We start from the raw sequence: 13,761 nt of genomic DNA, 5'->3' as shown, positions 1-13,761 counted from the left end.
GTCTGGGGAAAGACTCCACCACCTTCTGAATTATGTTCCAGATTGTAGCTTCCTTAATGGGAGCCACAATTCACTATCTTCAGAGCCCCACTTCTATGCACTCAACAGCTCTAGGTTTGGTACTGTTACACACACACACACACACGTCTGAGGGATGAGATTTGGTTTCTGCACATACCCTGGGTTGATTTTCTTTTTTAAAAGGGACGTGGGTGGCACTGTGGTTTAAACCACTGAGCCTCTTGGGCTTGCCAGTCAGAAGGTTGGCGGTTCAAATCTGCATGACGGGGTGAACTCCTGTTGCTCTGTCCTAGCTCCTGCCAACCTAGCGGTTTGAAGCACCCCAGTGCAAGTAGATAAATAGGTACGGCATTTCTGTGCGCTCTGGTTTCCATCACAGTGTTCCGTTCCGTCAGAAGCGGTTTAGTCATGCTGGCCACATGACCCGGAAAGCTGTCTGTGGACAAACACCAGCTCCCTCGGCCTGAAGCGAGATGAGTGCCACACCCCATAATTGCCTTTGACTGGACTTACCCTTCCAGGGGTACTTTGCCTTTACCTTTACCTTTTTTACATGTCTTTGAATGAACGGTGTTTCTGCGATATGAGGTTTTATTTATGCAACTATGCAACCTGAGTATAAGATGGAAGATCCACAGCACCCACAGAACTGCTCCCTTTGTAGGTATTTTGGGGCAGCCCCAAAGTCAATAGAGATACACAGACACCAGCCAGGGGACATAAGAGAGACATGTTGCCTGCAGAAGGCTCTCCAGCTACTTTGTTCTATAGCAACACGTCATGTGTACTTGGCCATCTGTTTAGTTAAGCAAAGGCTCAACCTCCCAGCATAACATAATCTGCCAGGCTAAGATTGTTCTGAAGAGGGTTGACCTCTTCAGCAGCCTCTTTTTCTTCAGACTCCAGTGTTACAGCAAGAGCACAGGGTCGGATGGGACCCTGAGAGTCATTTAGTCCAACCACCCTACACTATTATGGTGGAGTGTGAGGCTACAGAACAATGTAACTGAGATAACTGCATTATATTGCCATTGGTGATGCTTGGAAAGGAGCTCATCAATGAGCATCCTATTCCATTCTGCTTCTAATCACACTGTGCAGATTCCAGGGCTAATGACACATTCCATGCAAATATGTGTCACTGAACCTTGTTGGCTTTCTCCCTCATGAAGCCATATAGGATTGATTTGCTTAGAGCAGGAGGTTCAGTGCTGCTTGAAAAAAAATGTGGAGACCTAAGTTTTTGCTTGCAAAGAGGCTGGGGATTGGTGATAGTAAAATCAACGTGGGAAAGGAAACAGAGGATGTGGAGACAGCAGGATGTGAAATAGCCAGGGTGGTTGTAGGAAGGGAGAGTCAGCTGAAAAGCAAAGCCCGGAAAGAGGGAAAAGGTGGAGGTAGGGATGGGCAAATCTGTCAATTTCAGTTTCTCATTTTACCAGTCTTACGTTTGGCTCCCCACATTTCCACAGCAGTTTGCAATTTTTTTTAAAAAAAAAAAGTCCCTGTGAAAATTCATCAACATTTTAGTGCTCCTGACATACATTTTTTGCAAAGCAATTCCCCCTACTAGAATACATTTTATAAGTTATTTTCACTATTATATGCATTTTAGTGCACATTTGACTCTAGTACAGTGGTACTTCGGTTTAGGTACACAATTGGTTCCAGAAGTCTGTACTTAACCTGAAGCGTACTTAACCTGAAGCGATCTTTCGCATTGAAAGTAATGGAAAGTGGATTAATTCGTTCCAGAGGGGCCGCGGAGTACTTAAACAGACCAGGCTGCACATTTTTAGCAAGAAGAAAAATTGGGGAAACCCTTGGGACCCGTTATTGACCTGGGATAAATCTGGGATACGGGAGGCAAGATGAACATCATTTAGTAATTTAAAGTAACCACACAAACCTTTGGGAAGAATTCAGCGTCATGCTATTATAATTGTTCCATCAGTGCAAGCATTTATGCTGAAATGGTCTCTCCTATCCCTGAGGCCTGTTCTGGGGATTCTCCTGCCCCAGCCCCACCCTGAGCCAATTTGAGAGGCATGGGGGGAGGAAAGGATGGAAACTCCAGTTGTGCTACCGTGTTTCCCCTTTTTTAAGACACCGTCTTATAACTTTTTTTCCTCAAAAAAACACACGGTGTCTTATTTTCAGGGGATGTCTTATTTTTTTAATTATGTTTTTATGGTACCTCAAGGCCTCCTTGGCCGGGCCGGGCCGAGGGCTCGGGGTGCTGCTGGGTGCTCTGCATGGTGCTGCTGGGTGCTCTGCGCGGCGCTGCAGCAGCAGCAGGTTCCAGGCACCGAGGCGACAGGTCGCTGGCTCTTTGCTCTGCCCAGCGCTGCCGGGCGCTCGGCGCTGCGGAGCGCTCCGCCCTGCAGCCGCCGATTCCAGCGGCGGGGCGGCAGGTCTCCTCAGCCAGGCCAGGAAGAGGCCAGGCCGCTGGCTCGGCGTTCCGCCCGCTACAGGGCGCTCCGAGCACTCGGCCTCCTTGGCCCAGGCCTCCTCAGCTGGGCAAAAAAAGAGAAAGAGGCTTGGCCGCTGGCTCGGTGCTCCGCTCTGCAGCCGCGGCAGGCCGATCCTATGCGGAGCGAACCTTCATCTGCCCGCGCTTCAGCATGCGGGACCCGGGAGACGCTGCAGCGGGGAGAAGAGGCAGCGGTGGCAAAGGGGGAGGGGGAGGAGGCGGTGGAGGGCTCGGTGCTCCGGCTTCGCCTCCTTTCCTCGGTGGTGGTTTCGGAAGAGGGAGCGGGGGAGGGCGAATGCGGCAGGCGCGCAAAAACTAAACTAACTAAAACAACAACAGGGGGATGAAGAGCGTGCGGGGTGGCAGCAGTGGCGGAGGTGGCGATAGCGAGGCTGGCCACCCTCAGGAGCGCTATCCAGGGCTGTCTTAGGTATGGCTTATTTTCGGGGTGTGGCTTATATTTCTCAAATGCTTGAAAATCCTGCTACGTCTTATATTATGACTACGTCTTAAAAAGGGGGAAACACGGTAGCTCCCACTAGCACAACGGTGTGGTTTAATCCAGCCATTTGGCTCAGTCAAGTTTAATGTGCTTGCCATTTTGCCTCCAACCTGCCAATCGGAATGTCTCCAGCTGCTTACCTGCTAATAGAGGGTGCTTTGACTAAAACCCGACTTCCTTTTGCCTTTGACTTGTTGGTTGGCATCCATCTGTCTCAGGAGACAGTGGAGGTGTGTGCCTTTGGGAGTGAGGTCAAACTGTTGGAGAGTTAAGAGTGCCTGTTGTGGCTGTAGAGCCCAATACAGGAAAGACATGGCTTGTAGCATCCTTAAAAATGGGTGGTCATGGCCTGTTTGCTACCATAAGAAGAGTGTTTTTCAATCAGGCCCTGGGATGCATTCATAGCTCTTCCAGCACTACTGATTTCAGCATAATAAAGTTACTGTTCTCTTTTGGTTAACAAAACAGTGGTGCAGTCATCATACTGCAGCATCTATTCAGAAGCAAGTTACCTTACTGCCTTCCTTATAGACATGGCAGTTGGCCCAGAACGGAAAAAAACATTACCAATGTGTCCCAGACCACTTATTGTCTTACAAAAGCAGGGAGTTGACCTAGTGGGAGCCAAGGTTTACAACTGGGGAAAACATTTCCTATATTCTGACACAATCAGATCCACCTGGGTAATCATCTACTGATCTCAGAGAACAATCACATGGCTGGAAGATTATCATATGTTTGGGTGAAGCTGCATTTCTGTAATGAATGGAAACCATAACTGCCACTAGATGGCCATTTATCACTTTTAAAAAACTCTACCGAATGAGTCCGGCTTTGTCTTATGGCCATTATTCAAGTTTACAGCAAAAGTAGCCAATATTTCATCTCCAATGAGAGAGTGCAATTTTATTGTTATTTTATTTGGCTTCTGACCAATGCTGATAGCAGTTTATATGTTTCAGCTGTTTCTTTTGCATTTGGGTATTACATTAGCAAAACATTACTTTTTAATAGATTTGGTTCCATTTGTCCTAGTGCACAGTTTCAGAAAAAAGGAGATGTTTTTTTTTTTTTTGCTTTTTAAAAGTTTATATTTGGTCTGGTCATTAAGACATTTGGAAGATGAACAAACAATGCCTCTGTTGAACTCATAAGTGCTTTGGTCTAGCTATGAGCCAACGGGTACAATTGGCTTTTACCTTCTTCAAACATACAGAATGCGGTAGAAACATTCTAGCACAATTCCAATCTCTTGCTACATAGATCTTAGATCAGGGGTCAGCAAACTTTTTCAGCAGGGGGCCAGTCCACTGTCCCTCAGACCTTGGGGGGGGGCGGACTATATTTTGAAGGGGGGGGAAATGAATGAATTCCTATGCCCCACAAATAACCCAGAGATGCATTTTAAATAAAAGGACACATTCTACTCATGTAGAAACACCAGGCAGGCCCCACAAATAACCCAGAGATGCATTTTAAATAAAAGCACACATTATACTCATGTTAAAACACGCTGATTCCTGGACTGGCCGGATTTAGAAGGCGATTGGGCCAGATCCGGCCCCCGGGCCTTAGTTTGCCTATGCATGTCTTACATCTTTGGGTGACAGGCAGAGAGCAAAATCTATCAGTGGCCATTGGATTAATGTTAGCTTTTAAAAATCTCATTGCCTCCCCACATTGAAAAATATATCTTATTTCTCAGCCTATTTCAAAGTTTGGCCCCTCTCAATCACATAGCCAATAGCGCAGTGGCACTCAAGGGCTTCTCCCAATCCTCCCTATGAACGCACTGGGTTGCCAGGGACTGGCAGGGCCCTGAAGAGAGTGAGGTGGAAGCAGAAGACCAGGGGAGTGACCCAGGAGAGGGGACCAGTGATTTATGGGGTGTCACACCACCTGCAAGGCAGGAACCAGGGGAGGCAAAGGGAGGTATTCAGGATATTCCCCACCTTCCTCCCACCCCACCATCTCTTAGAACCAGGAGGGCTTTGAAAAGGGAAGAGCAGTGATGACTTCCATGTAGGTCTCAGGTTGTGGCCACGCATCTGTCCAGAGGAGGGGAGGGATTCCAATAGGGGACAGGTAGTTCCCCACAGGAATTTGTTCCTGCTCCAAGGCTTCTTATGGACCTGACCTGCATGCCAAATTCTAGGGTACATGTCCCAGTAATTAACTGCAAAAACCAATGTGGCAATGAAAACTTATATATATCCTCCCACTTCCCTCAAACTTAGAAAGTTAAAATACTGTAAGAAGTATAACTGTGTAAAATTTCATGTTGAGAGTTCACATGATTTAAGAGCCACCTTCACATAAACAAAGATCAGAATACTCAGTTTAGCTGCCTTTACAGACATTATACACCTACTACTATTTTGAATGACCCAGCATGTGAATATTGTATTTGTGGATGCAAACTCGTGCTTTTCATTAAGGGATGTACAAGTAAAATTACATAGGAAAGAACATGTAAACCCAGCTGTTATAAATGACTGTGATTTTAAGACTCAGGTTTTGGTATAAAATTAAGCAATATGTGAAGAGCTTTGCCCTTTCAGTTGATTTCTGATATTTTGCTGTTCTTGTCTTACAAGCCCTTGTAGTGTGGAGATCTCCAGAACTGTACTCTTGAGCTTTCTTCATGCAATATTGCACACGTTTCCTGCAAGAATGTGGCAAGTTGCATCTTCAAAATGTCTATATCCATTTACCTTGGTGACAGTCTAGGTCTCTCCAGTTTAACAGAAGATGACAAGGGTATGTCCCTGCCACAGCTAATGTGAACTTGCTTCTACTAGATTGGAGTGTTCCCATATGTTTCGTGACTCCCAAGACAATTAAACAAAACGGGATTCAAAGCCTAGTGGCACAATCTAGATATTCTGGATGGGGAGGATGTCATCTTAAACTTGTTGATCAGGCAATGATACATCAGAAATATACACAGAGGGAGTAGTGGAATCATTCTCTGTTGGGATAAAGCTGCAAAGGAATACTTAATAATTTGGTTTGTCTTTCCTTCTCTTTGGGGGCTATTGGTACTTTTCTCTACTGTTGATATGTTCCTGCTATTATTATAGTCAACCATTCCTGCAGGATTACAGCATAAGCTCGCAAGTCCTTACCTTAAATTGTATTTTGTGGTTGTCTCAGTTACTAGATTGGAACACATAACCAGTGGGGGCTAAAGCATTACCTATGGACGCGGGTGGCGCTGTGGTCTAAACCAGAGCCTAGGGCTTGCCAATCAGAAGGTCGGTGGTTTGAATCCCCGCGATGGGGTAAGCTCCTGTTGCTTGGTCCAACCTAGCAGTTCGAAAGCACGTCAAAGTGCAAGTAGATAAATAGATACCGCTCCGACGGGAAGGTAAACAGTTTCCATGCGCTGCTCTGGTTCTCCAGAAGCAGCTTAGTCATGCTGGCCACATGATCCGGAAGTACACCGGCTCCCTCAGCCAGTAAAGCAAGATGACCGCCGCAACCCCAGAGTTGTCCACGACTGGACCTAACGGTCAGGGGTACCTTTACCTATGTAAGCCACAGGAAATAACAAGCATGTATTGAAACGATTGCCTCCCCACCCCCATTTATATACTGCATGCTGGCTGGGAAGGTGAATACATACAACATTGTGAGATAAACCTGTGTATACTTTGCACATGTCAAGATGACCAGCGGCTGGGGAGTAGAAGAGACGACTGCTTTCATGTCCAACCAGAGGACTTTGATTGGTCACTGTAGGAAGCAGGATGTAGTTCAATTAAAATTATTATTTACTCTGATCAGTTTCCCCCTGCATTGCAGTGCTTTCTAAACAAGAAAGTAGTCCTTAGAACAAGCATAGGCAAACTTGGCCCTCCAGGTGTTTTGGGACTACAACTCCCATCATCCCTGACCACTGGTCCTCTTAGCTAGGGATGATGGGAGTTGTAGTTTGCCTATGCCTGCCTTAGAATTTAAATCCACAGGAGGAAATGGCACCTCAAAGACACAGCTGATTCACAGCTCATTGTGTTGTGTTTACTCCTATAAAATGTTACTTTTCAGGTGTATAGAACCTGGTGCTTGCCATGCACACCCTTGGGTTCAATGGGATTTACCTCCAGGTAAGGGTGTGTAAGATTGCCTAAGGCATTTACACTTCTGATGCTGCAGTCCTATGCAAACATGTTTGGGAGTAAACTCCAATGCATATGATTGCACCGGCTGCATGCTTTGAAGGACCCTGTAATAATAATAATAATAATAATAATAATAATAATAATAATAATAATAATAGGGATACATGCTTTTTCTACAGTGTTTACTATTCTGCAGCTTTCTTGCACTTTCAAAGTCCTGTGGCAAAAACATAATACCACTATTGAGGAACTAAAGAGGAACTATGCCCTCAATCTTGATAGAAACTGATTAATATTGCATATACACTAACTAGTCTAAGGCTCACTGCTACTGAGATTTTATGGAAAGGTGAAAAAGATGGCTCCTTTGGATATGGAGGTGAGTTAGTCCTGGTTGAGTACTCAATAGCCAAACAAAAGTACACAGAAAACACGGCTTTATTGACTGCATTTGCCAACACATTGAAGAATGCAAAGGTATTTCTTCTCTTTTTTTATAAGCAAATGGTTCATGGTCCCAATGTGTATTAAAGCATACACTGAATTGAAACATGATGAAAATTATGGCAGACAGACCTATTCCAAAGCAACACAAACAGCATGCATAATACAGCTTTCACACAGAACAACTTTTGATACATTATATTGCTTTAAGGATTAACTAACATGGAAAATGTACAAAAGGAGAAATAGGTTTTTGCATTAATGAAAAATACATTTTTTCTCTACAAAGGAATTTCTAATACAAGAAAATAAATATCGCAACATAAGCCAAAAATAATTTAAAATTGCTCTTTTCAATATATTTTCAATATTTCTCTTTTATATTAACAAATGGCACATCACTTTCTTTGAAACAAAGAAAACAGAAGGGCTTTACCTCCTGTGACATTCATATCGTTTCCTGTAACTGATATGGAGTGGGCCTGTTTTGCGTCTGTGTGGAATGGAGCAAAGTATACTACAGTTTCCTTAAAGAACAACCAAATTAACACACCTACCTGGTAACAGGAAACAGGAGTCTTTTTGTCTTTTTATGAGAGCTTGCAAAAAAACTCACTTTGAGGAGTTCATGGGGGGGGAGCCAGGTGGGTTTGAAATCTTCTCCTTTCTTACTGCAGAAATGGCTAATTCTGTTTTGAGGAAAAGCTCTGTCAAATAATAGTTTGATTTTATTTTTTAATAATAAATGTTAAAATCTTCAAAGAGATGCAAAATATGCTACAAAATTGCCTTTAGGAAATTCAGTTGACTGAACACTGATATTTTAAAAGCAAGATTTGATTCTTGTTGATGAACAAAAGGAGAATCGTTATGATCATGTTAATGCCAAAGCATGATTCTGCTTTTCCAAAGGAAATGAGATTCATCCTTTACATTGCAAATACAAATGCTTGCCGTTCACACATCATCTTAAAGACCGTTGCTTAACAAAATAGACCATATATGCTCTCTGTTCATCTCAAAATACATTTACAGTTCATAAAAAAATATTTTCCATGGACAATTTCTTCTTCCTTTATGCAAATCTTTGTTGTTGCTGTCGTTGAGAAAAAGGCAAGTGCAAAACAGCAAAGGAAGATTGGAGTTCTTCTAAAAATATTTTTGAGCAATATGCAGATATGTCAACCGCACAGAAATGTCAGCAAGACTTTAGATGGTCACTACTGGAGACCATATGAAATAATCAGAACTGGAAATGATTTAAAGTAAGTCAGAGCTGCACTGCGAGAAAACCCTTTTTCATTAGCAACGCTTTTTGCTATGAACGTTTTAGCGTAGCCAGCCAGATATATACCAAAACTCTGATGCCAGAGGTGAACCTGGACTAACCATAGGGAGCACTTCTGTGTACTTAGCACTGCATTTTGCTTGTAAGGTGGCAGCTTATGGACTCCTCTACAACTCCAGAGACTATGCCTGGTTCTAAGGCACTCACTGGCCGCTACCACCACATCTGAAGTGATGTTAGGAGCATTATTGCCAGGCCAAGCACATTACAGAATCCAGATCAAGGGATTCCACAGCAGTTATACAAAAATACTAACATTTTGCCAAAGCAACAAGGTAAAAGTAGTTATGTATCCTACTGCACGCTTGTCTACACTGAATACAGTGAATATATTTTCTAACACAGAGGTGGATCCAATGGTGTTCTTCTGTTCACACGTGTGACACAATTGTTTAAAATACTACTACTCCCTTCCCCCTGCCCTCCCCAATCTTCTTCATGGGAGGTGCGGGGCTGCATGGGGAATCTGCGCCCCATACTTCTGTTTGCAGAAGCCCCTTCTGGATCCAAGCCAGATCCAAGGCATTGTGAACAGAAGGGCATTGTCATCAACTAGTTAGGAACAATGTTACATTCCTGGCTTCCAGTAAAGTATTCTGCATCTTTTTCTTTCATCTTTCTCCACACAAAAAGGCGAGAATCCACATACACCCAGTGTTATTCCCTGTTAGTTGCAAACGTGGATATATTACATGGAAAAGCTGTGATCCAAGAATCTACAGGGCTTTGGTTTCCCATGTGAGCAACGGCAGCCCTGGCTCTCTTCCATTTGAGGGGGGGGGGGCTTCTCCTAGTGTGTAACTCCATGGTGTAATTTCAGAGACTTTGTGTACAGGGTCTCATTAATGGGCTGAAGGTGCTAGAATGGGAGAAAGCATTTCTTCTTCTTTTCCATATATTTTTAATTTTTGATTTTGGTTCACTATTATGTCTTATTCACAGTAACAATGGGAGTGTCTCGGAGTGCTACATATAATCCAAATCAAGACGATAGGTGCTGCTTTAGTTTGGTTGTTCTTTAAAGTTTGTTCCTTTTGCTGTCCTGTACTGGTGAGCAGGCAGGTTATGCAGTAGCTGATGAACAAAGCTGTGTACAGTGAGAATTCTGGATTTGTGTTTCTCTCTTTCTCTTTTTTTAAGCTATAGTTGAACTGAAGCACACGGAAGCAAGAGCCATTAAAAGGCAGCATATTGATTATTTGTATGACATAACTAGGATATTGTAGCTAAAGCCTAGCAAGCTTGATAAGATAAAACTAAGTCCTATTTACTGTATTTAACATCATCTGAACATACCAAGCCTTAATTAAGGAGCAGAATTTACTTGCCAACTCATATGGGTTAGGCAAATACCAAATTGTTCCATTTCAGTCAGTGCTTTTGAAAAATCATTTTGCAAACATAACTTCTCAAATCAGCAAAAACACTGATGTGTGTTTGGCTCCTGATTTTGGTTTCGTTTCAGAACAAAAGTTCTCCAAGTTGTGGCTCAACTGGAGTGATATTAAGGACTTTGGAAGGCTTGTAAAATGACTGACTCTCAAAAAACCAAGGACAGCCAATATCTGGCGTCAGAAAACATAAAACCAACATTGCTCAGAATGCAATGAGCAAAGAGCATCAGAAATCAAAATGGTGGGATGTGATCCAAATGATAAAAGCATCATCTTCAGCAAGCTTGCAACCTAATGCCTCAGCTGTGTCATGAACACTGATTTAGTCCTTTTGCAGCTAAACAGCTTTCATTCATTCATCACCCCCCCCCCCCCCAAAATGACAAATTTCCGGTTTCTGGCTGTGCTATTCTCAAAATATTCTTTGGCATCCATAAAATAATTTAACTGATTCATCTGAACAACTGCAACGTCTTCATCTCCCCCAGTTTGAAAGTGATGGATTAACAAGCGGAAGTGTCCCAGTATATATATATCTATACGCACACGCTCACATACACACATTTAAAGTAACATACCAACAACAAAAAGTTTTAGTGAAGTTCACTTTTCTTTTTGTTTTTGTTCCCTGAGCTCACACTGGGGTCACTCCAAGAAAGTATGTAGCAAACCTTAACCATGACCTTTGAAGCCAAAACTGAAGTAATGGTGTAATTAAGTGCAAACATGGAAAACCTGTGTGACTCATAGGTAATATGAGTTTCTGAATGACACTTAAGGCGTACTAGACACAATTTATGCACAACAGTATTGAAATATTTAGAACGGTGACATCTGTATATCACTTTCAACGGCTTCCTAGTAGGATTTCAGTTATGAAATGGAAGGGCGGAAAGGGTAGAAAAACCATCAATTCCATTACAGTGTTTAAAGAAAAGAAATGGCAAAGGAAAAAAGGTTCAATCGCCTCTCGATGTCTACAGTAGAATGACTGTTACACAGGAAGATTTCATGTTTTGCTCCCTGAACAGGAGCCATAATTTGGGTATTTATGCTGAAAATGTAGACTGACCTCTTTTATGGGAACTGAAGCCATTTGATTAAAAAAAACCCAACCCCAACACATTTGAGTAATATTTTTCTCAGGTTCATGGTGTTGCATCTTCTGTCCTATGATCTCCATTGTGTTTTGGTAAGAGGCTACTTTAATCAACCTGAGCAAATTACGGGAATTGCTTCAGACACCCAAAGGTTTAGGTTTTACCAATAAATAATATCGGAAGTCACTCAGGAGGCATACTGATTAAAAGCAGAGCAGCTTTAACAAAGATATGTCATTCTTTTATCTACCGAGACCCTTAGATGAGGGTTTATGGTGCTGCCCAGCTGATAAGTTGCGAGTGATAGGGTTAAATCTTGGTTCCCGAACCCTTGGATGGACTTGGATCAAACTGGAGGTAAAAAAGAAAAATCAAGGATTTAAAAGACCATAAATACAATGTTGTCTTTCCTCCAACCATTAAGTGCTTTCTTCAAATAAGCTTGTTGTGCTTCTTTAAAAAATAATCGCTTATTTTACTTCATAGTTGCACACACACACACACACACACACACACACACACACACACACACACACAAATCCTGCAGATGTATGCATACACGCACACATGCGCGCACACAATTTACTTTTCCATAAGTTCTGCGTATATAGTTGGCTACTGCAATAGTACCCCCATTCTGTAGCCTGCTAAACAGAGGCAATACCAGGCAGACCATGAAATCTATTTGCTTGGTTTAAATAATGCCCATAAAACTGTCATCCCGGCATGAACAACAGATACTGGCAATCTCAGGCCTCCTCGTTAAAATTCTAGGATGTCCTGCTCACTACCAGCAAGCACTATTCCCTAATAATGCACATGCTTGCATTTTGTTTCACTATGATACACATGTTTTGACTAGGAGAGGCTAGCTACTGTTACAGTATATAAGTCTAAGTCAGTGAAGCTTTGAGTCAAACAGAGAAGAGGAAAAACAACAGTTCTTTTTTCTTAAACTATATATACAAATTAAAAACGAAACGAAAAACAAAACCCTCTGTTATGATACCAGGTGGAAATTAGACATGGCAGTTGTAACTGGATTTAGGGCTCACAGAGCTGTCACAATTGGTCTATCTGGCGTATTAGGATGCCAAAATGCTCATTCTGAAATTATCCTCATTTCCTGAATCTAATTGGCTATGGTGCCCTCTGCCACTACCAGATTCTGTGTCAGAGTCACTCATTTCTGCATCTGAGAAGTAGCCATCAGTCTCATTGTCAAAAGGGTGTAAAATAACTTTTGACCTCTCACTTCCTGAAGGTCCATTAACCAGCTCAGCGGGCTTCTCGCTCTGGGATCTCCGAGTCCCTCTGCCTACTTTTGGTAATCTGAACCTCACTACTGTTTTCGGACTACCTACTGGATCAGGCACTTTAACCAGGGGTTTGGGATCAGAAGATGGAGTATATTTCAGTGGTTCCTCCTCCTCATTGCTCAGGTTACTTATCAGGCTCTGGGAGGCATGTGGATCATTTGCTTTTGGAAGAAGAGTTGTGGGGTGTGAAGAGCCCTTCTTAGCAGACTTTTTCACTTCGCACATCGCCCTGCGCTCTGGCTGAAGTTTGTCCACACCTTTCTCTGCTTTGCTGTTTCTTAAATCATGGGGTGACGACTTGGTGGTGCTATCTGGCAAAGAGCTCACATTAGTCCAGTGATGTGAGTCCTCTTGGTGTCTCTTAAAGATGGTACTCAAGCCGTTCCTTGCCGCTTTCTTCTTCGTGTGCGTTCGCACTTTGCTCCTAGCTTTCTTTGCTGTGTCACTGTGCTTCAACGGGGACTTCAGGGAATGATCCATCATGAAACTCAGCAAGGTCTCTTCGTCTTGTAGAAGTTCCTCGGAAAGGCCTGGGGTGGTGTCTTCATGGTGGTCATTGTTCAAGGACCACTCGCTCATTGCCATGTTCTCTGTGGTGATCTGTACAGATTGAGCCAGCCAGCTGTTGAAGAAGGTCCCATCAATGGGAAAGGAAGTGGACAAACCTAAACCAAAAGAGGGTAGAAAAGGAACAGGACGCCTTAGGATTCAGTAAACATTTAACCACCGTCACAAAGGTAATTTCTGTTCCAATTAGAACAGTTTTATTTGCTTTATAATTGTAACAGTTTGACCCAATTTTTATAATTGTATATTACATTGTTGTAACTCAGCATGGGGCTTTACGGTAAAGGGTGGCTACGAAAACAAACAAACAAACAAACAAACAAACAAACTTGGGTTGGTAATTAGGCAGACAGAAGTTTCAGAAAGACCAAGGCAAAATGTGACATTGCATAGGATTGTAATAACACAACACCTAAGTTCAGTCCGGGGAAGCCTGAATGTGAATCACGCGGCCACCTATTTGCATCAA

At 42.9% G+C, this 13,761-nt stretch overlaps 1 protein-coding gene and 1 long non-coding RNA gene across 10 annotated transcripts in view; one reads left to right on the top strand and one right to left on the bottom strand.

The window, feature by feature from the left end:
* Positions 1-13,761, top strand: part of LOC148686878 (uncharacterized) — a 46,764-nt gene that overhangs the window by 23,582 nt on the left and 9,421 nt on the right. For both annotated transcript variants that reach the window (XR_015948163.1, XR_015948164.1), the window contains exon 2: positions 13,334-13,462. This is a non-coding gene — a long non-coding RNA (uncharacterized LOC148686878). The remainder of the gene's footprint in view (positions 1-13,333; positions 13,463-13,761) is intronic.
* JADE2 (jade family PHD finger 2) overlaps positions 7,541-13,761 on the bottom strand; it is a 153,326-nt gene continuing 147,105 nt past the window's right edge. For 6 of the 8 annotated variants that reach the window (XM_035105461.3, XM_060271668.2, XM_035105459.3 and 3 more), the window contains one exon: positions 7,541-13,390. In XM_035105461.3, coding sequence (XP_034961352.2) covers positions 12,492-13,390 — 899 coding nt within the window. In that variant the 3' untranslated portion in view covers positions 7,541-12,491. The remainder of the gene's footprint in view (positions 13,391-13,761) is intronic. The other 2 variants (XM_060271672.2, XM_088661916.1) reach the window with 1 other exon arrangement.

The sequence above is a fragment of the Zootoca vivipara genome, chromosome 2, assembly GCF_965207765.1.
Source record: "Zootoca vivipara chromosome 2, rZooViv2.hap1.1, whole genome shotgun sequence".
In the NCBI taxonomy this organism is placed as follows: domain Eukaryota; kingdom Metazoa; phylum Chordata; class Lepidosauria; order Squamata; family Lacertidae; genus Zootoca; species Zootoca vivipara.
The sequence above is the reverse complement of the archived record's forward strand: the minus strand, read 5'-3'. Positions and strand labels throughout refer to the sequence as shown.